Raw genomic sequence first — 27,390 nt, 5'->3', positions numbered from 1 at the left:
GATGGATGGATGGATGGAGTATAAAACTTTACAAAGTCAGCTTTCTATAAAAGACCATTTCCACCTCACAAATAAAACCTAATAATGAAGAAAAATTTTTGGGGATTAGAATTTTTCATGACTGCAGTAAACATGGTTCTTTATGTCTGGTACACAGGTGTGTTTAATATACATCAAACATCCAACATAAAACCAGCATTAACTTCATCATTATTTTAAGATATTAAGATAAATCATAACTACAAAACTTCAAAACTCCCTCAAATGTAATCACCTGCTTCTACATGTTTAATAGCTGCCCTTCAGTATCATTCATTTATTAATGCAGTTTTTATTCCCTAATTTATCTATTTACATTAACTCCACTCTGTATCACCTTCAGGTCAGAACATCCCAAAGTCCATATTAGAGTGTGTTCAGTTTCTCTCTAACACTGTAACAGTAGAACAGTTGTATTCACATTTACTTACATTGCTTTACTGGATGCTGTAATCACAGGCATCATCTTCAGAACAACATCTTCTGTTATCTTATCTGTACTGAAATATTTACTCAGGTCAAACTCATCCAGCTCCTGTGCTGATGTCAGTAACACAAACACCAGAGCAGAAAGCTGTGAAGAAGAAAGTCGACTTTGTTTTCCAGATTTCAGGAAGTGTTGGATTTCCTCCACTAGAGAATCATCACCCAGTTCATTCAGACAGTGGAACAGATTGATGGATTTCTCTGGAGGAAGATCTTCATCTTTACTGATCTTCTCCTTAACTGTACTGAACTGTTTTCTTTATGCTCTGGGAGCTTCTTCCTGTCTGTGTTACTAAAGCATGTAAGAGTTTCTGATTGGACTCCAGTGAGAGACCCAGAATAAAGCGAAGGAAAAGATCCAGATGTCCAGTCTCACTTTCTAAAGTCTGATCTACAGCACTCTTGTGTACATCTGAGATTGTATTTGCTTTCATCCACCTGTTAGAGTGTTGATTCTGTTTAAGAACATTTCTCTTCTCCTTCATGAAGGTCAGGTGAACATACAGAGCTGCGAGATGCTCCTGAATGCTCAGATGAACAAAGCAGTACACTTTACTGTGGTGAAGCCCAAACTCCTCTCTGAAGATCTGAGTACACACACCTGAGTACACTGCTGCTTCTGTCACATCAATACCACACTCTCTCAGGTCTTCATCATAGAAGATCAGGTTCCCTTTCATCAGCTGCTGAAAAGCCAGTTGTCCCAGTTTAAAAAGCATTTCTTCATCACTCTCCTGCTTCTTTGAGTATTTTTCTCTTATGAAGTTTGTCTGAATGATGAGGAAGTGTGTGTACATTTGAGTCAGAGTCTTGGGGATCTCTCCACTCTCTGCTTCACCCAACATTCTCTCTAGAACAGTGGCTGAGATCCAGCAGAAGACTGGGATGTGACACATGATGTAGAGGCTTCTTAATGACTTCAGGTGTGTGATGATGTTATTGGCCAGGCTCTGATCACTGATCCTCTTCCTGAAGTACTCCTCCTTCTGTGGGTCATTGAACCCTCGTACCTCTGTGACTCGATCCACACACTCAGAGGGGATTTGATCAGCTGCTGCAGGTCTGGAGGTGATCCAGATGAGAGCAGAGGGAAGCAGATTTCCTTTGATCAGGTTTATCAGCAGCACAGACACTGATGCTGATTCAGTTACATCACACACTCTCACTGTGTTCTGGAAATCTAGAGGAACACGACACTCGTCCAATCCGTCAAAAATGAACAGAACCTTTTCCAAACTGGACATTTCTGTTTCTTTTGTTTCCTTAAAAAAGACATGAAGGAGCTCCATCAGACTCAGTTTCTGGTCCTTCATCAAGTTCAGCTCTCTGAAAGGAAGTGGAAATATGAGGTGGACGTCCTGATTTACTTTCCCTTCAGCCCAGTCCAGAATGAACTTCTGCACAGAGACGGTTTTTCCGATACCAGCGACTCCCTTTGTCAGCACAGTTCTGATGGGTTTGTCTTGTTTAGATGATGTATTTGTCAGCACAGTTCTGATGGGTTTGTCTTGTTTAGATGATGTATTTGTCAGCACAGTTCTGATGGGTTTGACTTGTTTAGATGATGTATTTGTCAGCACAGTTCTGATGGGTTTGTCTTGTTCAGATAAAGGCTTAAAGATGTCATTGCATTTGATTGGTGTTTCCTCTGTTGTTCTTCTCCTGGATGCAGCCTCGATCTGTCTCACCTCATGTTCATTATTGACTTCTCCACTGTCTCCCTCTGTGATGTAGAGCTCTGTGTAGATCTCATTCAGGAGTGTTTGGGTTCCCAGGTTTATTATCACTCCATTCAAACACTGAAACTTCTTCATCAGATTTAATTTGAACTTTTTCTGGAATTCATTTCCACCAGCAGATTCTGGGTCGTACCTGTGATATGGAGAAGCAGGAAGACACGGGGTTCATTTATTAGATTTAATCATCTGTTTTCAGTAATCTAATGACTCTGTAGTATATAGACTAGTATTTGGACACTTAAGCCATATTTGAATGCCATCGTATGAATTTCAATGCATTACAAAACAACATGTCATTTGAAGAAAGACACCACAAGCAAACATTCTAATCAAAACATTTCCCAAAAAATAGAGTGATATTTAAACACATAATAGTGGCTTTATTACAGTCAGAGTTCTAGTGTTGTAGTATTTAGTTTGCCCCCTGTTTATCTTATTAAATTACCCTTTAAGTGTGCCTTTAGCATTGGGTCAGGAGACGTTACCTGTGTAGAAGTGAGGAGTCTACAGCTTTAACCTCCAGATGATGATCCATAGACTCATGATTCTTCATGGAGCTACAACTGTGTGTTGGTGATTCTGATCTCTTTCCCTGGAGTTTACTGTACAACATTATAGACACTTCTTTAATCATTTATTTACACCTGGCATAGATGACCTATCTTAAGTCCTGTCTAGCCTTATGAAATATGATCATCTAATTGAGATCATTTGCTTTGCTCCTTTCTGTTTGAAAACTATTAGCCAGAGAGCTCCATCACAGAGATATCAAGGTGAGAGTAGGTGAAGTAGCCTGCTGGAGTTTTACTGCAGTAAGTAGAAAAGTAGATCTGTAGTTATAAGGTAAGGCATAATGTTCCCCAGTTATTGTATGTTATTTTAATCATTTCAGTGGAACAAATAAATAATTTACAAATAATTTACAACATCCAAATAAAGGTCATTTATGGTAATGCTGTTAATATGGCAGGTTGTTTAATAGGAGATTGTGCTTTAAAATGATCACTTAGTCATGATTCTATTCTATGTCGTCTTCCACCATGATTCTTAACTGTTTTAGATACGAGTGTGACTTACATCAAGCACAGTAAACGAGCCAGTGTTTCAGCACAGAGATGTGTGAGTGCTGTATAGTGGTGGTATCTGTGCTACAGTAAGAATTATAGACAGTGTATATGTAGAGCAGTAGGTACTACAGGATGTTTCAACATTATTTTTTCAGGATCCAGAGTCGAGAGGGGAACTATGTGCTGAGATGTTTAGTGAGACCAAAGTTTAGTGAAACCAAAGTAAAATACCTGTCCATATACACATCCTAAAAACTCTAGGTTTTTCCAGATGTTGTCATGAATCTTTAAACCTCTGCTTCATTTTACACCCAATAGTGTAAACATCCCTGGGCGTCAAGTGCTGACTGTTAACTCATAAATATCTGTTTTTAAGTGGTGTTAAGGCCACTAGGATATTTCTAACCTGAAAATAATAAACCTCATTCAGTCAGTAATTTTATATTAATTAATTAATTAATTGATTTAATTGGAAAATGGAATATTAAAAATTAAAAATGGAATATTTTTATATACTGTTATGTATATTTGTTATATTGTGTAATTATGACATAACTCTGTGTACTTATTTACTCAACTTTTGATCCAAAATTATCACTCTGTTTATTCCCAGAACGCCGTCTCACTTCGAAATCGGAAGCGTTTCCCGCTGTGGCACGACGCACCTTAATGTAACTAGTGTAGATTGTGTTGTTGTTTTGTAATTCAGTTTTATTGTGCTGTTGAACTATTAGTTAATCTGTACTTTACCTTTTTATTTTATATTTGTATTCATTTTTTTATAATTTCAGGAGTTTATTGCAATATCTCTAAATATGCAACTGAATTTAGTTTGTATTTGTGTTCATTTATCTTTTGTGATGTTGCACTTGAATAATAATTAGATCGTTAAACATTTAATATTGACATGTTATACAACAGATTCCTTGAGGTTTTAGTTTTCACTTCATGAATTCAACTAAATTTCAATTCAATTTTTTGTATAGAGCTTTTAACAATTCACAGAAGTATAGAAACAGAAAAAAATATTTAAAAAAAAAGAATAAAATAAATAAATACATGAATACATACATTTAAAGTTTAAAATTCATTTATAAAATATTAACTTAAATTTTAAATGTTATTTATCTATCCCTATCCTTAATGAGCAAGCCAGAGGTGACAGCGGCAAGAAAAACTGCGGTGATAAGAGGAAGAAACCTTGAGAGGAACCAGACTTAGAAGTGAACCTCATCCTCATTTGGGTGACACTCTACAGTAAATAGTGTAAATGTAAATAATGTCCTTTCTACAACAGTTTATAATAGTGCAGCCGAGAGCTCCTGAGGAACTAATGGGTCATCATAAACTCTTCACCACAGACCCAACAGTGGTTAAAACACAGTGTCCTTTAACTCTCTTCATTTGAATATATTGTCTTCAGGTAAAGTAGGTTCCTGACTTTTGTATACTATCTGCTTAACTCACTTTGTTCTAGAGTAGTGTGATTTGAATTTTGTTATATTCTATACCATTGTTGATCTTATAGTATTGGTCTTTGTTGTTCTCTCAGCTGATTAATCAGGAGTAGTTTCAGTCTCCCTTAAGGTGTGAATAGTGAGCAGGGCTTTAATCATTGTAAGTATCTCTAACACATTGTAACATTAGTGTCTAGTACTGTTTGATATATTCTACAATACCTTAATTCTCACTCTTTGTTGACTGCAGATATTTGCCTCAAACCCATCTCTGTACTCAATTCTTACTGTCACAGATGCTCTCGTCCACAGAGCAGAGGTCACAATCCCAGTAGCCTCATCTACCCTCCTCTGTTGTGTAAGTCACACACAGTGGTAGTAGGTGGGCTCTGGAATTGCCAGTCTGCTGTAAAGAAAGCTGATTTTATCTCTGCTTTAACTTCCAATTACTCCTTTGATTTTCTTGCACTAACAGAAACCTGGATATCCCCACAGAACACTGCTACCCCAGCTGCTCTATCCAGGGCAGGGGTGGTGGTACAGGTTTACTGATGTTTATTTATTTATTTACCTTTATTTTACCAGGAAGTCTCATTGAGATCAAAAATCTTTTTTACAAGAGAGACCTGGCCAAGGTAGCAGCCATACATAAACCCATCCATCCATCCATCTTCTACCGCTTATCTGCACTACCTCGGGTCACGGGGAGCCTGTGCCATCTCAGGCGTCATTGGGCATCAAGGCAGGATACACCCTGGAAGGAGTGCCAACCCATCGCAGGGCACACACACACATACTCATTCACTCACACAATCACACACTAGGGACAATTTTCCAGAGATGCCAATCAACCTACCATGCATGTCTTTGGACCGGGGGAGGAAACCAGAGTACCCGGAGGAAACCCTGGGAATCTGTCCAAACCCTGGGTACATTAAAAAGCAACCACTTGGAAGAACGTAGCTGATAACTAGCAGAATTGAGACAGAGGAGGGTACAGAGGTAAGCTGGAAGTTTACATAGCATGGCTTTATATATAAAAATATACCAATGCTGTTTTCTGCGAGTGGTCAGTGATGTCCAACCCACCAGATCATAAAGAATACAATGGTGAGTATAGCCATTTTTTCCCTATCTTTTGCATTTATATATATAAAAAAATATATATAAAAAAAAACCTGACACTTTTTCATTGTAACTTTGGACAATGTTTTAAACTCATGGTATCTTAAGTATGTAACCTAGTGAACCAGCATTAATGTATCCAATGATAGAGATTTAAGCGCTTATGTACGTCTCTCTGGATAAGAGTCTGTCACATGCTGTAAATCTAAATGTAAACATTAATTCCTAATTCCTTCCCGATTTACTCTCTAACATTATTTTGCTGTGTTCCATCTTCTCTGACCTGGTAATACATTTATACTTCTATAACACTTCTGGTATGAATCTCATGTGTTACCTGTATTTTGGTACCAGAATTATTCAAACACAACTTGTAGTTTTTGAGATATACTCATTTAAAATTGAGCGTCATTTTCAAGCACTAGGCTTAGAAATACATCTTGGTCTCATCTATGTTCTCATCAACCCAATCCTCTGTTGAATGTGTTTGATTCTTTTCCAAGCTGCTTGGTTCAGAATTTGAAAAGAATCTATGGAGAAGTTTATTTATTTAGGACTTTAGAGAATTATTATGTATTAGCACAGAAGACAGTTTGTTTGAATCCCAGGTCCACCAACCTACCACTGCTGGTCCCCTGAACAAGGCCATTAACCCTCAATTGCTCAGATTTATAAATGAGGTACATGTAAGTCACTGGGAATAAAGAAGTCTCCCACATGCCATAAATGTAATGTAAATGTAAAGACAGATGCTATTCAGCTAGACCATAGGTCACCAACAGGCGGACCGCGGTCCGGTCCGGACCCAGAAGCTGTCCAATACGGACCCGAACCTACAGCCAAAACAAAAGGTTATGATCTAAAACTTGACGAAGCGCTTATATTTTATCTAGCACAGCTTTTGCAATATTTACGGTAAAGGTAGTGGAAACGCACAGACCAATTGCATGTGAGTTAAGCCATCCCATGTGATACCACTCAGCCAATCAAATCTGTGCATTCCTGAAGTAAACACTGCGACTCAACAGCGCAATACAGATGAGAGAGAATTAGAGTAAAGTTACATGTGAAAGAAAGATAGCGATACATGTAGAAAACAAAGGGAGAGAAACAGACGAGTGAGACGGACAAAGGGAGAGAAACAAACGAGTGAGACGGAGAAAGGGAGAGAAACAGACGAGTGAGACGGAGAAAGGGAGAGAAACAGACGAGTGAGACGGAGAAAGAAAGAATAAAGAACAAATGGCTCTCTCCAAAAAAGAAAAGTGGACAGCGAAAACATTTACTCCAGAATAGACAGACTCATTTCTGTTCACACTTCCCACTTCACACTAAACCAGTGTGTCTCATATGTTCAGAAACCGTGGCAGTTATTAAAAGTGACAATGTGAAACGCCATTATGAGACAAAACAAAGGTTTTGAACAAACATATCCACTCAAATCTGAAGACAGCATCTCTGAGACAGCTTTCCCAGGTCTGAGGGAAGTAGCCCTATACATCCTGACCATGTTTGGCTCTACATACAACTGTGAGGCAGCTTTCTCTACAATGAACAATCAAAACTAAATATGGTTCCAGGGTCACTAATGAGCACCTCCACATGTGTATGAGAGCGGCCCTGACTCCATTCAAGCCCAGGTTTAACCCTAACCCAAGCCCAGGTTTAACATCCTGCCAAGCTAGAGCTCAGTTCTCTCACTGAGATATAAAAGGGAAAGTTAAGCACTTTATTTAAACATACACAATTTTCACATTTTATTTATTTTCTCTTATTTTGAAATATAGCCCTACTTTTATTTATTTAATGAGAGAACGTTATACATATCTACAATCATACATATGTTCAGTTCTATGTTACGTGACAATAAATATTGTCAAAATTCTTTTGAATTGTGCTGCATTTATTTGATTTGACAGTCAGGTATTGATTCCTTGCAGATGTTGATACAACTACTAGGCTACTTAAATATAGATCACACTAACTAGTGAGACATTATGATCTTCTGGACCTTTGCTTCAAGAAATTTTCTCTTACTGGACCTCTTTATATTTTAGTTGAATACCTCTGAGCTAGACTAACACTTTTAAGTTCAAACTCTAGATGATTCTTAAGACTTTAGCTCAATAATGCTAAGCAGTGGTCGATGACTGCGATGACTAAACACACAGCAACCCCAGAACTACCACACTAACAAATGAATATCACTGTATTACAAAACAACATGTCAAACCAAGTGCTATTTACAGGTGCTGGTCATATAATTAGAATATCATCAAAAAGTTGATTTATTTCACTAATTCTATTCAAAAAGTGAAACTTGTATATTATGATCTTTCATTACACACAGACTGATATATTTCAAATGTTTATTTCTTTTAATTTTGATGATTATAACTGACAACTAAGGAACATCCCAAATTCAGTATCTCAGAAAATTTGAATATTACTGAAGACCAATACAAAGAAAGGATTTTTAGAAATCTGGGCCAACTGAAAAGTATGAAGATGAAAAGTATGAGCATGTACAGCCCTCAATACATAGTTGGGGCTCCTTTTGCCTGAATTTCTGCAGCAATGCGGCATGGCATGGAGTCGATCAGTCTGTGGCACTGCTCAGGTGTTATGATGCCCCTTTTTGGATGGCAAACCAACTTAAGGTGCATTTACCGCCACCTACTGGACCAGAGTGTGGAGCGCATAATAGTTAGGAAGAAACAAATGTTTTGCAACATACCAGTATTATACCTACCGGAGGCGTGGCAGAGGTAAGCGTGCGTACTGTACGTATTACGTAATGTTCTCTGATTGGTTTATCGCTGCCAGCGTACGTAGTGTATGTATTACATCCCTGTGTCAGCGGGAAATGGTCCGACAGTCAATCAAGCGGAGCGCTTACCAAAGTCACACAACAACATTTTTACAGATTTTTGGAAGTCAGTGCACACATAAGGCGCACCGGATTATTAGGCGCACGGCCAATTTTTGACAAAATTTAAGGCTTTAAAGTGCACCTTATAGTGCAGAAAATACGGTAAACTCTTTATTTTACTTACATTATATTTCTCTTTAAATGTGACTTTAGCAGTGACATTAACAGTGAGGAGACGTTACCTGTGTAGAAGTGATGAGTCTCCATCTTTAAACCTCAGAGGATGATCCATAGACTGATGACTCTTCATGGAGATACAGCTGTGTGTTGGTGATTCTGATCTCTTTCTCTTGAGTTTACTTTACTAACATTATACACAGTCCTTTAGTCATTTATATACACACTTTATTTTACTTACATTAAACAATACATATTATTGTGTATTAGTGACTGTTAGATGTGTATAGTTACAGGGCTGCCAACTTTCGAGTTTAAAGTAAGAATTTGGGGGCGGGGCTTTGGATAGGGTGGGGCTTATAGAGGGGCGTGGCTTGGTGTGGAAAAAAATACAAACACAAAATCCTTGCATTAACATAAGTGTATTAAGTATACAGTGATACCTCGAGATACGAGTTTAATTCGTTCCGTGACTTTGCTCGTATCTCAAATTGCTCGTATCTCAAAGCAATTTTCCCCATTTAAATGAATTGAAATCCCATTAATCCGTTCCAGCTCGCAAAATTCCACTCCAGTTGTTTTGTTTATGTGTTTTAAATATGAAAAATGTTCAGTACCTGTATTTATAAATGACATATTATATAAAAACATACAGTAATAAAAGAGAATGTTAAAAAAAAATAAACTGGTTTTACTTTACGGAAGATGCGCACGGAGATTGAGGGTAGAGTAAACAGTTGGAGGATTTACACTTTCACTTTCGTTCACATACTCGCACTCTTAATGCTACTTTACACTTAAATGGAACTTAACAAAACTTCATTTAGCGTGGGGAGAGCAACTAGAAAATAGACTAGACCCCCCATAACAAAACCTTTAATCAAGCATAGAGTTAAAAATAGGAAAGGAAAATAATAAATAAATAAATAAATAAATAAATGGATAAATAAATAATTAAATAATTAGAGAGAGCGAGAGAGAGAGAGAGAGAAAAATATGTGGAGATTTATCACATAAACTGGTACAACGAACACAGGTTCCGGAATTGTGGAGTCAGGGTTGGAGGAGGGAGTTTAGATCGCAGCAGCAGTGAAGCGCTAGAAAGCGGCTCAATGAATGAGAATTTAAATGGTCGGTAATATGGATGTCATAACCGGATTGGTGCGCGTCGTGGACAGCTGATTAACAGCTGATGCACGCTTGACGACGTGGCCTGGCAGAACTAACGCAATGCTTGATTTCTCTTAACTGCACTTAATTGCTACAATTTCTGTTTTCTTTACATTCATTTTTCTTCATCGCTTTTCTCTTCACTTGTTTTTGCCTTTTTTGTCACTTTTCCTCACAAACATCTGCTGGTCGTTTTAATAAAAACCTGTCCGGTCAGCATATCAGATGCGGTGTAGTCGCACAAGTTCAAATTTTTTAACGGATCCAACGCTCAAAACGGATCTGAAAATTAAGGATCCGCAGATTGTCGCCTTTGCGACTCTCCATAGGAAATGAATGACTTCGGGTTTGTCGTCGTTTGTCCTGTGCAGTGGAAAGGTGGCTTTAACCGAGATGCTGGAAGCTGAGGCGGGGGAAACAGAGCAAACGTGGTTGTTGGGGATCTTTGTTTCGGCGGCGGTGGCTCGGATGCTCGTATCTCAAAAATTTGCTCGTATCTCACATCAAAAATATGGTCGAATCACAGCTCGTATCAAAAAATTCGTATGTCAAAGCACTCGTATCTCGAGGTATCACTGTATATTGATTGTCAAAGTATTTGGTATCTGTACAGAATTTCTTGGGAGATTTACATTACATTTAATTTTCACAAACATTTTACAGAAATAGGATTAACATGTGATTAACATGTTCACAGATTAACATGTTCACAGATTAACATGTGATTAACATGTTCACAGATTAACATGTGCTCTATTGTAAGTGCTGGTGGCTGATTTTGCAGCCTTAATCATTGATTTGGATGCAGCTCCCACTTGAAGCATGGCTCCAAGTCTGCCATCTTGATTGTCATTAGAGATGACAGCGTTCCCTCCAGGGCCAGGCTGTTTCTAGATTCTGTTTCCATTTTTCTGACCATTCATTTTTAGAGCATTGATAGGATGCAGCTCCGCTTTGGGCTTTAATCTTTTGGCCTGGTCTCTCTTCTTTATCTGAGGGCTCCTGCTCTAAAGTCTCACATAGACTTTCATGTTCCTCCTGTGTCTTTTCCTGCTGCTTAACAGGGTCACAGGACGTCTTGAAGGCTGATAAACTGCCCACATTGATACAAGCGTTCTTTTCTTGCCTGTCCCTGACACTTTAGATAACATCCTACAACAGAACATTCAAATTTATCCATACTGACACCATACTGACACCACCACCAGTCAAATATCCGGACATGGTTGATGAGTTGTGATTGATATAAATAAAATCATTTTATTATGGGATGTCGTTGACTTGACATTCTGTTCTTAGAAAACAATAATTAACATTAACTACTAGGCATGTCCAGATATTTGTCATCTGGAAATGCTTTTGTACTGTTTTTTATGATAAAGTTACGTAAAATAACTGCTCAGTGCTGCAAAACAAACAACTCTGCTAATGCTAACTTAATTCTATATAAACTATATAACAGGCCTATTAGTTACTAGTCTAAACTGGACAGAGACACGGAGCGCCCTGTAACTCACTGACCTGCCTGCGTTCACAATTCACACGGTGCAGATGGGAGGGAGAACGGCTAACTACACAGTTTATGGGTTTATTAATAAATTGTGTATTTCCCTCACAATTGTCACAAAAATCACACTGTCTGGTCTCTCTGCGCGTTGCTTTGCGAGATCATGCGGCACGATTTTTTTCCCTCACTGCTGAACGAGTCTGCGTGAGAATATGGGGGTGTGGCATGAGAGCATGAGGATTGGGTCAATTGCGTGAGTCTCACGCTGAATGCATGACAGTTGGCAGCCTTGCTAATAGTTATATACTGTAATAGTAAAACATTTGGTTACATCATTTCATATTTACTAATAATAATTTAGATGTGAATATTTAATGACTAGAACACAAGGATGTTGTAGATTACCAGTTGTTTGATGGTGTAGAAACATTATCTGTGTCCAGATCAGGAGTCTCCATCTTTAAATATTAGTAAAGTTTACACACAAACACACAGCTGAGTCCTGAAGAGTCTGATCTCTTCTGATGGAATGGATCACACTCCTAGAAAACACACAAACAAATGTGCACAATCATTTTCACATCTTTATTCTGAAAGTTCTTCTCCTTTAGTGTAAAATATCCTGTTTAAACCACCTGTAATGTTTAATTCCCCATAAAGTGACACCAGAGTTTTTCCTGGGTCAAAATTGGTGTTCGGTGGTGACTGACCCACATGGTCATCCACACACAGCAAAGAGTACCCTAGTACCCACATGATCCAAAAGCCCAATATTGACAATAAATGTTAAATTTAAAATAAATACAAAAACAGTTTGTGATTTTTTTCTTATATTATTTATTCATGAAAAAACATTCCACGACTGGCTTTCATAGTTTTGAAAGATAAAATCCATTTTTGATAGACCTGATAATTATTTTAGTAAAATCATATCAATTAAAACGTAGCGTTAGAAGGTGTAATAGTGTAATTTTTTACCATATAAAATTTAATAGAATTAGCAGCTAGCTAGCAACAGCTTGCTTTGTGCTTTGATCTAGTTTTATCTCACTCCAGTCTAACTTTAAACTAAATGATTTTATAGGTAATTTACTACACATTGTCATAGGCCTATACATACTGTGGGATATTAAGGCTAAATTTTACTACACACTCTTGCTAAATGTAGTAAACACACTTACTTTCTCATTTTAGATGTGTACAGTATGTTCTTCTAAGAAGTAATGATTTGTTATACACCGATTCAGACACTGACACAGACCAATTGCTTTAACCATTCATTATAATGAATCGGCTCATTAGGTCACGAATCGGACTTTAGCGGATATGTTGTGTGGGAATCCTGGCTGTTAGGACATCGTTTAAGATTTGTCAACACACACACTGTAGTAGTTTTGTTTTGTAACTATATATGTGCGTTGCAGTGCAGGTCTGTCTGTGGGGGATGGCATGTCAACTATTGCCTTAACTTTTGCATTGTCCACTTTAACACCCTCTGATGTCACAACATGACCCATGTATTTCACACTGTTTACCTTGTATAGGATCTTCTCTTTGTTGGATTTTTGACGTTAGCTTCCTTTGCTCTAGTCATCACATTTGCAGAATTTCCTCGTGTTCATTTTCTGTGGATGCATCGATAATCATGTCAGCAGCAATTATATGAACACCCGTAATGTCCCCAAATGTCTCACAGTTGCACTGCTGAAAAACTTCACTTGCCGACTCAATCCCAAATGGTAGGTGCTTAAACCTATAGCGTCCCATGGCGTGTTGAAAGTGCACATTAGTGACGACTCCTTGTCGAGCTTTATTTGCCAATAGCCGTCCTTCTCATCCAGCACTGTGAAGAATTTCCTCATCTGCTGTGGGAATTGAGTAATGCTGTCTCAAAATGGCCTTATTTAAGTCAGTAGGGTCTAGGCAAACCCTCAGCTTCTTCTCGTCTTTCTTTTTGGTGATCACAAGTCTATTGACCCATGTTGTTGGCTCAATCACTTGTTCAATAACATCAGCTTTTAACAGGTCATCAAGCGTGTCTCTCAGTCTATCCATAACTGCCAGTGGTACTCCTGCAGCCATGTATGACAGGAGTGACTGTAGGATCAATGTGGATGTGATATTCTCCTGAGAACTCACCAAGTCCTTCAAAGACACTTGCATGTTGCTTTAGCAGCTCGTCTTTTGTAGTTGGGTACTTGACTGCGAGCGTATCAATGTCCATCCTTTTTATTAGACCTAAGGCTTCACATGCATCCTTGCCTAGTGTTGTGAAAAATCCTGGAGCCTTAAGAGAATATATTTATATTATTATATTATATTATTATTATATTATATATTATTAACCAGAAGTCAGAGGGTGAATAAAAGAGGCACTCTTTATTATAGTAACTCAGCAGACAGGAGAGGAAAGAGTGTAAACAGGGGACTCAGGGCCATAGAATAGAACTGTTCCAGACACGTAATGAGCTCATGGGTGATATGAAGTAGCTGGAAGCGGCGATAGCTCTGCGGGCACTGGCCTTGGGAAGGGAGACGGATGAGGATGGTGAGGTGAGGACATGATGGGGCGACCAGGATGAGCTGGCTGAGGCGTAGGGTCTGAGGAGAGATAAGGGGAGTTAGAGGAGATAGAGGAACAGGAGCTTGAGATAAGGGTAAACAATTCCAGCCTGAGCAAGGACAGGCTGAGATCATAACATGAAACATGCGATCAAAACAAAGTTGAAGCTTTTAGCAGTTTAGAGGAGTCATCAAAGAACTCCATTGTTTACTTTTATGTACACAAGCAACATTATAGTAGCAATAGCTTAACAATAGTGATAACAGTATAGCAACAATAGTTTAGCAATAGTGGCAATATAAGATGACAAATAGATAAGAGCTTTCTTTTAACATAATAACTTTTAACATAAAATCAGACTCATAGAGTGGCTTATGATTATTAAAAATCATGTATAGAAGAAAATAACAAAGGAGAAACTTACCCATTGCAGTTGAATGAAGGATTAATCTTCAGGACGTCTGGCATGGAAAAAACTTAGAGGCAAATGTAACTTCGACCAGGGAGTGAGGCTCTTTTTTGAGCACACTTTTAATAACAAAATTGTTGTTTAGATATAATTGTTATGTCGAACGAAGAAGACCCAGGGTTACAGGCCTGGGCTTCCGGACCTGGGCCCCGGGGAACTAAGGGGAGGAAAATCCATAAATGGGCATATGGGCAAAAGGTGAAGGAAAAACAAGGGGATTGTAAGGAACAGGACGTTACAAAAACATATGAGACATAAGGATAAGGTGATATGAAATGGGTCTGTGAGGAGGGGAACCGATAAGGAGGCGCTTGGAAGCGTATATATAGAGGAGAATTTTTGGGACCAAATGTGTATGCGTAAAAAATCCCGTTACTTTGCAGGACCGTCCTGAGGGTTTTTGTTTTTGCATGCCGATGCTCTTCATGAAGATGCTTTTTCTTTTCTTTTTGGGTTTTTGGGATTTCTTTTGTTACTTTCAAATTGGCAATTTCTCTTAGAGAATTGTTAGCTGATTGACCACAATAAAGAAGTTTGCTCGTTCTCATCCAGGTCTGAGGAGCTTTCCCATTGTTTTAATTCGTATTAATGTTAGTGCTATCAGTAAAGTAAGTTTAAGTAACAATTATATAGTATAAAAGTATTATAAAGTATATCAGTATAATTCACCCTGATATGTGCCGACTTGGAGACGGGCTCTCCCTTTTTCCTCACTGGAGTGATTTCTTTCATAACAAATATTAGAGATTTTTATATTCTTAGATTCCCAAGAATCCATGGGAGTTGGAATATCTCAGCCGTATTATCCACATCACTTTGCTCGCCTCACAATCATCACGGTTCTGACCGAAAACCGTAAGTAGAAGTTCATCTCTCACTTCTCATTGGAGGATCAGAAAACTACAATTCGGTGTCAGATTTGTAGTCCAGACTCCTAGGAATCAACAAGCCCCCACATGAGCCAATAGGTGCCCGTAGAGCAGAGATAGACAGCTTAAAGACCAATGACGGCTCTCCATTGTATTCAGAACACCCTTCGTTTGTTTGGCAGTTGTGTGTGTTTGGGTTTTGAGGTGCGATAAGGGCCATCTGGCAGGGGGGCTGCCAGTGATAACAATTCTTAAGGTGTATTGCGCAATCCTAGAACACACACACAGAATAGCTTTCCTGTGTTTTTCTTGAGCAAATACTACTGCTTAGTGTAAAATATTCATATAAAATCCACTCTTGGGTCTCTTTGACTTTAGAAAAAAAAAAAATGTTTTTTGGAAGCTAAGACGTGTGGCTATGATCTTGAGTTCTTCATTAGCTCATGGCTTGTGTTTACTGTAGTGTTTTATTACAGCAAAATTATTCTAGCCTCTGTAACTCTGTGCCAGTAAGGCCTTGAATCGCCCTGATACGTGTAACCAAAACAAGAGATTGTTTTCTTTCCAATCTGGGGCATTCTCTAACCTACTAGAGGATACACTATTACATGATGTTATAAATAAGGCGTTAGATGAGGAATAATAAACCAGTTGGGAGAAATTACAGAGTGACTGAAACAATTTAATTTTAATCTGGATTGGATTAATTAATTAATTGAATAACTGGTATTTATCTGATTGATTAGTGAATTAAATTATGGGATGGGTCAATACTTGGTTGATTATGTAGTTGATTGACTTTAATCCATTTTAAGTATAACGATTGAATTAAAAGTTGTATTTTTTGTGCTTATACTTTGAGATCCTAATATCTGCCTTGTTTCTCTTGAGAGCCATACTAGAAGGACTCCTGTACAACCACGTTTTCCAGAAAAAGAGCAAACATTCAGCTGAAGTAGTTAACAGTACACAGAAATCCAGTACCACGTGACAATGCCACAGGGGCGAGATAGGGGTGCATGATGGAGAAGGGAAAAAGTCTGATTACTCCAGCTGCAATTATAATAATGAGGCACAAGGATGCTGAAAAAGAAATTAGAAAATACATGAAAAAGTGGCAAGACCGGACAAGGGGAGAATTGCAGTGGCCTGAAAGTGGGACATTTGATGAAGGGAAATGTAAAAAGATGAAGGAAAGAATAGAATGCTGGGGGGAAGCGAAAAAAGAGAGTATAGATAAAACTATGAAGAAATGGGAAATAGTGGAGTGGTTTGAACAGGAAGGAAAGAGAAGAAGGGAAGAGAAGCTAAAAACACCACAGAGTAAAGAACAGGAGAAAGAGAAGGCTACAGCCCCACCATCAGGTGAACGGGTGGATCAGCTCAAACCCCCGCCGTACAACGAACAAAAGAAGCCCGAATATCATGGAATATACCCCGTAATAAATACGGGGCAAGAAGGTGAAGTACAAGAAATAGAACTAGAAATCACGGGTGGACAAGTCAAAGGAGTAATCCGACAAATGTCAGCAGAGAAGGGAGATATTAAGAACAAGTATGAAGGGCCCTATCATCCTTCCTCAGAAGAAGGCAGCCAGAGGAAGGAGAATGAGATTCGAAGACACAAAGATGAGCAAGAGGGGGGCTCAGAACACCCAAGAGGGACTACAAAAGAAGGAAAAGAAAACCAACAGGAAATGGACGAAGGCGGTGGATACCAGTTGCACTGGGATGATCAGATAGAAGATATTAATACCCAGTGGGGGAAAGAACATCCTCACATATCTCACCAACAGACAGAAGCTATAAACACGGAATGGCTGGCAGGGCATCCCCAATCGCAATATATACGTGCACACAGCACACCAACCTCAAAAGAATATCGGATGAGGCTAGACGAGGCCTACTGGGCAAGTAGAAGGCGAATGCAGGACCTACAGTGGGAAGAACAGAGTGCACTGATGGATAAACTGCACGAATCCCTAAAAAAGCTGGAGAGTCGCACCAATAAGGCCCTCAGGGCGAGCCAGGGAGGACAAGGAGAGCACCACCGAGAGAAGGAAGAAAAAGGAGGAGCGGAAACGGTGGACGAAAGGGTGAAAAGATCGGCTGGACAGCAGTCACAGACCTCCCTGGCCACAGAAAACGAGGAGGAAGTATCCCAAGGGATGGGCCCAGAAGACGAGAAATCTCAGCCTGACAACAGAAGCATGAAAGTGAGGATAGATGGAGAAGTGCAATTAACCTCACTAGAGCAGGTAAACCTATGGCCAGACAAAGAACAAGGCGAAGCAATTAAAGCAGCTCTGAAACAAAGTTGTATGGCAGATGAGACAATGCAGGAACTGAAAGAACACACGTCTCACCTGGAAATGCGGGTGGAGGAGCTGAGAGGAGACCTAAAGGAAGAACAGAAGCGGGCCGAGCAAAGGATAAGAGGCCTGCAATATGAAAAAGAAGAAACCACAGCAGCAATATGCAAAGGCTTGGAGAAAAGGTTGCAAGAACAAGAAGAAAAGATAGCAAAAGCAACCGAAAGAGTAAAACGAGGAAAGAGGGCCAAGCCCACCAGGAGAGACAAAAGAGATGAAGCAAAGTGGACCGAAGACGTGTGATCACATGGTCACAGGCTCAAAGTCAACAAAGGGAGGTGGACAGAGAAGAAACTGAAACCTCCAGCGACGAAGAGGGGGAGATAGATGAGCCTGAGTCGCGTGGAGCAGCAGCAGCCGAGCCGGACGGATATACAATGCCAAAGATGGCAGCACAGTATCCTCTAATAGTCAAAGGGCAGCAAATACATTATGTGCCATGGACCTTCATGGATGTGACTGGACTAGTAAAAAGACTGCCAAGTGTGTGTGAAGGGGCACAGAAATGGATCACAAAGTTCGAGGAACAGACAATGGGACAGAGTCTGGCCTTGGGTGACCTGAAGATAATAATATGCCAGACAGTTGGGAAGGCAAAAATGATAGAAATGTTCGGCCTCGCTGGACTAGGAAAAGAAGCAAATGACTCAAGAGCAGATGGAATAACCTTTGGCCCATTCAGAAACCGTCTGTGGGACCAGCTAAGGGAAGCATACCCAACTAAAGCCGATCCGGGCAAAGTGGAGAAACTAAAGCTGGATGAAGAAGAGGGAGTTGCCCAGTTTATATTGAAACTCCAGGAGTCTTGGAGGGAGGAAATGGGAGCCTCGTGGGATGAAACGCCCGCAAGTATGACTCTGTTCAAGCTTATGTTGAAAAGGGCACTTCCAGCAGAAGTTCAAGACCAGCTGGAGACGGTAGTGGGTTTGAACACTTTGCCATGGGCCACCTTCGAGGCAAATGTGATACACCATACAGAACTTACACCATACAAAAGGAAAAGGGAGGCAAAGAAGGCTGAAGAGAACTTGCTGGTGCAACTGCACAAGGCACAACTGGGGGAACTGACGAGAAACAAACAAGAAAGCCACGATAAGAAGAAGAAGGAGGATAAAGAATACACCAAACAGGCGGCAGTAATGGTCACCCCAGCTGCAGTTCAGGTAACACCACCCCAAGATGGAGGAGCGCAACAGGTGGTGACACAGACACAGCCGTTGCCCCCAACTATGATACAGTATCCCATGGGATACCCAACAAGTTATCCTGTGAATCCTCAGTATGCACCTCTACAACGTGGATGGGGACCAACCAGAGGTCGAGGTAGAGGAGGACAAGGAAGACAACCTCCACAGAGACCGGCCTGGGGAACGGGACTACAAGGTAGAGCCTGCTGGAATTGCAATAACCCAGGTCACATGAAATATGATTGTCCCTACTTACAGTATGGAGCACTAGGAGGGGTCATGGGAAACCAAGGAAGACAACAGATGCCTGGACAGATGCCTGCTCCAATGTTTCAACAAGGAGCAGGGCAGTCAGGGATGCAACAAGCACCTGCAGCAACACCACAAGGAGCTGGAAATTGGGCAGGCCAATGGATGGGCCCAGGGTTTCAAGGACAAGCCCCAGTACCACCTGGAGGGAGCCCACTGGGCCCAGCTCCAGGAGGAATGTGAAGATGCCTAGAGAAGCCAGAGGGGGAGCTGGTGCAGTGTACCACCTCACTGCACCCTGCACAAGAACCAACAATTATGGTGGGAATTGGAAATGAAGTACAGGCCCCATTCCTGATTGATACAGGAGCAACATTTACAAGCATTGGAAAAGAAGGTGCAAAGCTTCCCCGCACACGTAGAGCAATAAAGACTCTCAGGAAGGCTTCTCAGGAAAAACTCAGACTCTACGATTTACTGAGCCACAATGGATTACTGTAGAAGGAATAGTAGTGCAAGCACCTCTACTTTATTCCCCAGACACTCCAGCTAATCTTCTTGGAAGAGATGTGCTCTGCAAACTAGGAGCCAAAATACACTGTGGGCCAACAGGAGTGTGGATAACACTTCCAGAAATGTTAGCTCGACAATACCTAGTAGTAAGCCAAAAAGAGGAAATGACAGAGCTGGACAAAGTGTATTGGATGGAAGTCAAAGACAAAAATACATCACAAGTATGGAAAGAATATTCAGAATGGAAACCATGGTTAAACTACATACGCCCAGAATGGCATTGTACCCTGAAATATGATGAAGGGGGAAAAGATGAAGAATACGCATCGTTATGGGAAGAACAACTAGAAGGCGTCATCAGCACAGACAGCATAATACTTGGTCGGCAAGGAGTAGCTACATATGCCGTACTCCCTGAACAGATTCACGAGTGGTATCAAGTTGGAGACGCAACTTGTGGAGAGGGGTTGTGGGTAGCACCCACAGCCCTATTACCAATGTTGATAAAGGAAGCCCACGGGATAGACCACTGTAACAAAAGGGTGATAATAGACACTATCAGGAAAAATTGGTGGTCTCCGTATCTAGCCAGCTTCGTAGAAAAAATACTGAGAACATGTGAGCTATGTGCTAAAAGAAATGTCAGGAAGCATTTCACAGCCCCAATAGGACACATTCCAGAACCCCGAGGGCCATTTCGACACTTAATGATGGATTTTGTGGATATGGCAGAAAAAGCAGAAGGGAAGCGATACATTTTGGTAGTGATTGACATGTTCAGTAGATGGGTTGAAGCAGTGGCCAGTGCCAAGAATGATGCTAAAACAGTGGCAAAATTTTTGTGTAGGGAAGTAATCCCGAGGTTTGGTATTCCAGATCAGTTGAGTTCAGATAATGGACCTCATTTTGTAAATAAAGTAATTGAGTCCCTTGCGCAAGCATTGTGCATTAGCCATAAGATGGGATGTGTCTATCACCCAAGTTCACAAGGAAGAGTAGAAAGAGCCGACGGCGTGTTGAAAGAGAAAATTGCAAAAATATGCACTAGCACCAGTCTGAATTGGGTACAGGCTTTGCCTTTGGCTCTGATGAAAATGCGTTCGCAGACGAATCGTATCACACTTGACACCTCATGAAATGGTGACAGGCAGGCAAATGCCCGTGGCTTTCACACGAGGACCCTATAAGGGCCCATCGCTTGAACAGATGGAAGGCGAAATGTCAAGCTATGTGAAGCATTTAACCCATATCTACAGACTCTTGTGTTCTCAGGTTAGCTACCCCCACTGCAGTCAAGGTCGAAGAGCTTTGTGTGCAGGCCATGTCGCGCCCACGGAGAGGCCGGCGACGAGTCCAGCAACCCCTCACCTGTGCACGGTTGAAGGCAAGCCCACGGGGTGTCGCTTGACGCCTCGGCGACTCCTGGTTCTGCTACACATGCATGCAACTGGACACTGAGGTGGACCAGTCTGACTTCATCTGGAGGGACTTTGACCTGGGGGCCGCGCCGCATCGCACCTGGCTGACATACCCGTCCCCGCCGACGGCTGACACCTGGTTCACGTTGCTGGAGGACACACGCCCCGTGTCACTTATCCTTGCACACGCAGATCTGGTCCTCCCTGAAGGACTATGGGTTCATTCGCGTCACCAGAATGATTATATTCTTGACAAAGGACTGCTTTTGCAGGTGCACACATATGAGATACGTCGTTCCCTTTGTGTGGCCTCAACGTATGGACGTAGACATAAACATGCGTATATTATTTCCCGCCATATACGGCAGGCCGCCATACGACAGTACTGTACTCTATTCTTTTGTGGATATAAACTCTGGACATTTCACACCAAAGATGTGCAACAAGGACTACAGGATATGCAAGAACCACCCACGTTCATATACTCATGGACAGGAGGTGATTCAGATGCGGTTGTTCCTGTAACTTGAGACTTTCACGCTTATCGCAACAGAAACATTTGGGGTTCCCTGTGCGCAGGCCGACGCATTTGGGCCCCCTTGCCACGGTGGATTCAAACCATGCATCACAATCATTATTGGTGGTGGTCATAAGGACGACTCCCATGCCATGCGAGAACTGTTTGATTTTCATGTATGTTTCGGTGACCCTGGTGACACTGATTTCACTGTCGCGCTATATTTGCGGGCAGAGTGAGAATTTTCCCTCAATTTGGCATCCAGAGGGTTTTTCGCTCACTCCTGGCTCACCTTTTTGAGAAGGGGCACGTGTGTGTTGTGGTCTACTGTGCTCGTTGTTGTTGTTGGGGGAGAGATGTTGTATGTTTTTATGTTCTGAGATGTTGTATGTTTTTATGTTCTGAGATGTTGTATGTTTTTGGTACGTTTTTGGTTTTGTGTTTTTGTTTTATGTTCTATGTGTTTTACGTCTGTTTTAGTTTTAGCTTCTGTTTCTCGTTTGTGTTAGGGTGGTCATCGTGGTTAGGTACTTGGGTTTTGTTGAGACTTTGCAGTCTCAGAGGGGGAGAGATGTTGTGAAAAATCCTGGAGCCTTAAGAGAATATATTTATATTATTATATTATATTATTATTATATTATATATTATTAACCAGAAGTCAGAGGGTGAATAAAAGAGGCACTCTTTATTATAGTAACTCAGCAGACAGGAGAGGAAAGAGTGTAAACAGGGGACTCAGGGCCATAGAATAGAACTGTTCCAGACACGTAATGAGCTCATGGGTGATATGAAGTAGCTGGAAGCGGCGATAGCTCTGCGGGCACTGGCCTTGGGTAGGGAGACGGACGAGGATGGTGAGGTGAGGACATGATGGGGCGACCAGGATGAGCTGGCTGAGGCGTAGGGTCTGAGGAGAGATAAGGGGAGTTAGAGGAGATAGAGGAACAGGAGCTTGAGATAAGGGTAAACAATTCCAGCCTGAGCAAGGACAGGCTGAGATCATGACATGAAACATGCGATCAAAACATGCGATCAAAAAAAGTTGAAGCTTTTAGCAGTTTAGAGGAGTCATCAAAGAACTCCATTGTTTACTTTTATGTACACAAGCAACATTATAGTAGCAATAGCTTAACAATAGTGATAACAGTATAGCAACAATAGTTTAGCAATAGTGGCAATATAAGATGACAAATAGATAAGAGCTTTCTTTTAACATAATAACTTTTAACATAAAATCAGACTCATAGAGTGGCTTATGATTATTAAAAATCATGTATAGAAGAAAATAACAAAGGAGAAACTTACCCATTGCAGTTGAATGAAGGATTAATCTTCAGGACGTCTGGCATGGAAAAAACTTAGAGGCAAATGTAACTTCGACCAGGGAGTGAGGCTCTTTTTTGAGCACACTTTTAATAACAAAATTGTTGTTTAGATATAATTGTTATGTCGAAAGAAGAAGACCCAGGGTTACAGGCCTGGGCTTCCGGACCTGGGCCCCGGGGAACTAAGGGGAGGAAAATCCATAAATGGGCATATGGGCAAAAGGTGAAGGAAAAACAAGGGGATTGTAAGGAACAGGACGTTACAAAAACATATGAGACATAAGGATAAGGTGATATGAAATGGGTCTGTGAGGAGGGGAACCGATAAGGAGGCGCTTGGAAGCGTATATATAGAGGAGAATTTTTGGGACCAAATGTGTATGCGTAAAAAATCCCGTTACTTTGCAGGACCGTCCTGAGGGTTTTTGTTTTTGCATGCCGATGCTCTTCATGAAGATGCTTTTTCTTTTCTTTTTGGGTTTTTGGGATTTCTTTTGTTACTTTCAAATTGGCAATTTCTCTTAGAGAATTGTTAGCTGATTGACCACAATAAAGAAGTTTGCTCGTTCTCATCCAGGTCTGAGGAGCTTTCCCATTGTTTTAATTCGTATTAATGTTAGTGCTATCAGTAAAGTAAGTTTAAGTAACAATTATATAGTATAAAAGTATTATAAAGTATATCAGTATAATTCACCCTGATATGTGCCGACTTGGAGACGGGCTCTAAGTTCCGACACTAGGATAGCTGTGTCTGAGTGGTTTGACACAATACAGCAGGTTGGATTTGGTTTGAGCATTGAAGCACTCCAGTGAGATTGTTCCTTCTGGTTTCAGTTTAACTCCACCGTACGCCACCAACACTGTATTTGTCGGTTTCAGTTGCAAGTTTATTCGTTTTTTACGCATGACTTTTTTTCTCAGTGTTTTGTACACAGCCTGCAGTAGTACATTTGTTTCTGCTCCTGTGTCTAACTTAAACGTAACAAACATGTTTCCTACATCTATGTCTGCATACCAGGAATTGTCTCTTTTAGCGCTTATGTGGTCTATGTTCACTGTCCCAATGAAAAGTGAGTCTATTTCTGAGCTCAAATTATGCATTTTCATCTTATGTGTTGCTTTTGTAGACTCACACATCTTTGCGTAGTGATTGAGCTTACCACACTTTCGGCACGAGACTCCAAATGCTGGGCAAAGCCTTGGTTGATGTGACTTTCCACATTTCCTGCACACTTGACCCTTTATTTTCTTGCTATCACTTTGTACTTGTGGTTTTCTTCCTTGTTTCCACTGTTGGTTGTCTTTGGTCTTTACATTTACAGCATGTGACAGACGCCCTTATCCAGAATGACGTACATAAGTGCTTAAATCTCTAACATTGGATACATTAATGCTGGTTCACTAAGATGCATACTTAAGATACCATGAGTTTAAAACATTTGTTCAAAGTTACAATGAAAAAGTGTCAAAGTTTTTTTTTTTATGCAAAAGATAAGGAAAGAAGTGCTAGTTGAAGTGTTTCTTGAATAAATAGGTCTTCAATACATGCAGGTCTTTTTCACTGCATGTATTGCTCTTTCTTGTGTTGTAGTACTCATTGCTTGTATTTGTGCTTTGGCAGTCTCCGCTGCTCTGCAGATGTCAATCAGACTCTTTTAACAGTCTTTCTTTGAGCCGTGTATCATTCAAACTGAATACAATCTTGTCTCTGATCATGTCGTTTTCTGATCAACCAAATTCACAGTCCTTGCTTTTCTGTCTCAACTCAGTCACATATTTCTCAATGGCGACTGACTCTGCCATGGGATGAGTCTTTCAAACACAGTGTTTTTCTTTGGCTGACAATATGTTTTGAGTGCATATAAAATATCATCCACTGTTAGCTCTGCTTCATCCGCCTGTGCAACATTTAGTGTGTTGTATACATCGAGAGCGTCCTCTCCGAGTGCATGCAGTAAGATACTTTACTTTAGCTTCCTTTTCTTCAGCACCACTTGCAGTCATGTATATTTGAAAGCGTTGTTCCCACCTTCTCCTATTTTCGCTTATATTGCCTGTCAATACGAGCGGGAACGGTAGTTTAAACTGATCCATCTCTTTACCACTTCCAAGTGTAGCTGCCTGCTCGCTCCTGCTAGCTTAGCCGTTAGCAAAAGTCCGTGTCTAACTTCGGCAAAACAAAAAATCGGCGCACTGGACACCATGTAGTAGTTTCGTTTTGTAACTATATATAGTGTGCATCGAGGTGAGAGGAAGGAAACTGGTAAGTAGATTGTTTGCTCTTTATTTAATAACAGCCGTGCCGACCACAACCTTCATCAGTCAAACACAGAGGAAGAACACACCACCCCCAGAAAATCCCTCCGCCTCTAAGCGGGCACTATTTAACATTAGTATATGTGCTGTACAATATACCACACACGCACACACACACACACACACACACACACACACACACACCTACATTTCCCATTTAATAATAGCTTTATTCCTGAGAAATGTAGATTTGTTAGAACTCTGTTAGAAAAGACAGCAGGATAAAAGATCCATATCCAGACCATAGGGTGACAGACATGAGAGTGAGTAACATCATTTCATTAGGGGAAAACTTCAGAATGAGAGCGTGAACCACAACTTCAGCATTAAAGCCTACACAGTGGAGCAAATAGGTTATGATTAGGTGACATAGCTGCAAAGCCAAAGCTAATGCTAAGGCTCACTTCACTGGAACTGAGAGGCTCAAAGCAGTTCCATCAGAACCTTGCCCCATACACAAAATGAGCTCCATGGACACTCAAGTTCTTTCACTTAACCTTAACACACCGTGTCTTCTTCAAGCTCACTTTGTGCACAGGGACATTGTCATGCTAGAACAGTGTTTGTCCTTAAAGTCTTACTTCCAGTGAAGTGGAATCTTAAACTGCACCATTCATAGACATTCTAGACAAGTCTACACTTTTTTGCGTTTATTTAAAGTTAAGTGTGTTCCTTCTCTCCGTCACTCCGTCAGTAACCTGCTTCACTCACAAAACAGATCAAATAAGGATTTGGCGGGACAAAAAAATCGTTCTTGCTGCCGCCAAAAAATTTTCAATGTAGGAAAAACTCCTGAAGTGAAGAGAGGAAGCTGAAAGCTCTGTACAATACATACGTCATACTGTTAATATACAATATATCCACATTCTTCTAACACAAAGTCCATCAAATAATATAATAACTTACCTTTAGTCAACAGGCCTCGTTCTGTCACATTAATATCACCGTTTCTGCTGCTGATAAACATGTTTTAACTTCTACAAACGCTTCACAAAATGGAGTCGATTCGGAGGGAGAAACACTTTCACTTTACGAAGAACGAGTCACGTGTCGTTCTTCCCCTTTCTTGGTTTATATGGCAGGTCGCAACCAGAGCGCCACCTACTGTACCAGGATATGCAACCTCAGGGCTTCATGTAACTACAACAACAAAAAAACCCCAAACCCTAATATCCTTTTTAAAATCCATTCTTTTCCCAACTCATAAATCTTTCCTTTAAATATTTCCCTTTCTAAGTGATATATTTTACACATCATTATGGCAGGTTCCACATTTTCTGTAACATGACATGCATCACATTTATCTGATGTGCATTTTCCCATTAAAAATAGTCTTAATGTTGATAAAATCACTTCTTTTCTTCTACATTTCCCTTTAATTGCCTTGACCTTGACTGCATGTTGTATATTATAATAATGTCTCCCTTTGTTATCTATATCCCATTCAATTCAATTCAAGTTTATTTGTATAGCGCTTTTTACATTAGACTTTGTCTCAAAGCAGCTTTACAGAACATAAACATAGAACAGAAGGTAAACATAAGGAGAAGTATAAAGAATTAATATAATAAAAATTCAAGATATATATAGTTCACGGTGTGTATGTATGTATGTATGTATGTATGTATGTATGTATGTATGTATGTATGTATATGTATTTATCCCCAATGAGCAAGTCTGAGGTGACTCAGGCAGCAGTGGCAGGGAAAAACTCCCTTAGATGGTAAAGGAGGAAACCTTGAGAGGAACCAGACTCAAAGGGGAACCCATCCTCATATGGGTGACACTAGATGGTGTGATTACAAATATACAGTCAAACAAATGCTGTATTGGTGTAAGGATCACATGGAGTTCAGATCTCCTCTTAGTATAACAGAGTCCAACTGGAGCTGGTAGATCTGTAGATGTCTCAGGATTCTCACAGAGTCGCCCTCATCTCAGTGGCGGTCCAAC

General features: G+C 40.4%; 2 protein-coding genes across 17 annotated transcripts in view; both read right to left on the bottom strand.

Moving 5' to 3' along the window:
• The window catches only part of LOC132861411 (NACHT, LRR and PYD domains-containing protein 12-like), a 242,043-nt gene that overhangs the window by 65,138 nt on the left and 149,515 nt on the right, over positions 1–27,390 (bottom strand). The gene's annotated exons all lie outside the window — the stretch shown is intronic.
• Positions 603–26,480, bottom strand: LOC132861507 (NLR family CARD domain-containing protein 3-like). 3 transcript variants are annotated; one of them, XM_060893069.1, is made up of 5 exons: positions 26,344–26,480; positions 12,045–12,181; positions 9,028–9,144; positions 2,750–2,866; positions 605–2,397 (listed from the first exon to the last, which is right to left on the bottom strand). In XM_060893069.1, exons 2-5 carry the CDS (start codon positions 12,095–12,097, stop codon positions 762–764), a joined length of 1,923 nt encoding a protein of 640 aa, XP_060749052.1. In that variant the 5' UTR covers positions 12,098–12,181; positions 26,344–26,480; the 3' UTR covers positions 605–761. The 3 variants fall into 3 exon arrangements, with proteins under 3 accessions (XP_060749068.1, XP_060749052.1, XP_060749060.1); XM_060893085.1 differs by lacking the exon at positions 2,750–2,866 and having other exon boundaries at positions 603–2,397; XM_060893077.1 differs by lacking the exon at positions 9,028–9,144.

This window comes from Tachysurus vachellii, chromosome 2 (assembly GCF_030014155.1).
Source record: "Tachysurus vachellii isolate PV-2020 chromosome 2, HZAU_Pvac_v1, whole genome shotgun sequence".
Lineage (NCBI taxonomy): Eukaryota > Metazoa > Chordata > Actinopteri > Siluriformes > Bagridae > Tachysurus > Tachysurus vachellii.
The sequence above is the reverse complement of the archived record's forward strand: the minus strand, read 5'-3'. Positions and strand labels throughout refer to the sequence as shown.

Bases quoted from the DNA above. Each gene is read 5' to 3' on its own strand.
- LOC132861507 (XM_060893069.1), bottom strand. From the start codon at position 12,097: ATGGAGACTCCTGATCTGGACACAGATAATGTTTCTACACCATCAAAC. The intron at 2,867-9,027 runs GTAACGTCTCCT...AATGTTGTACAG, and splicing joins GACTCATCACTTCTACACAG to TAAACTCCAGGGAAAGAGAT. The intron at 2,398-2,749 runs GTAACGTCTCCT...TCCATATCACAG, and splicing joins GACTCCTCACTTCTACACAG to GTACGACCCAGAATCTGCTG.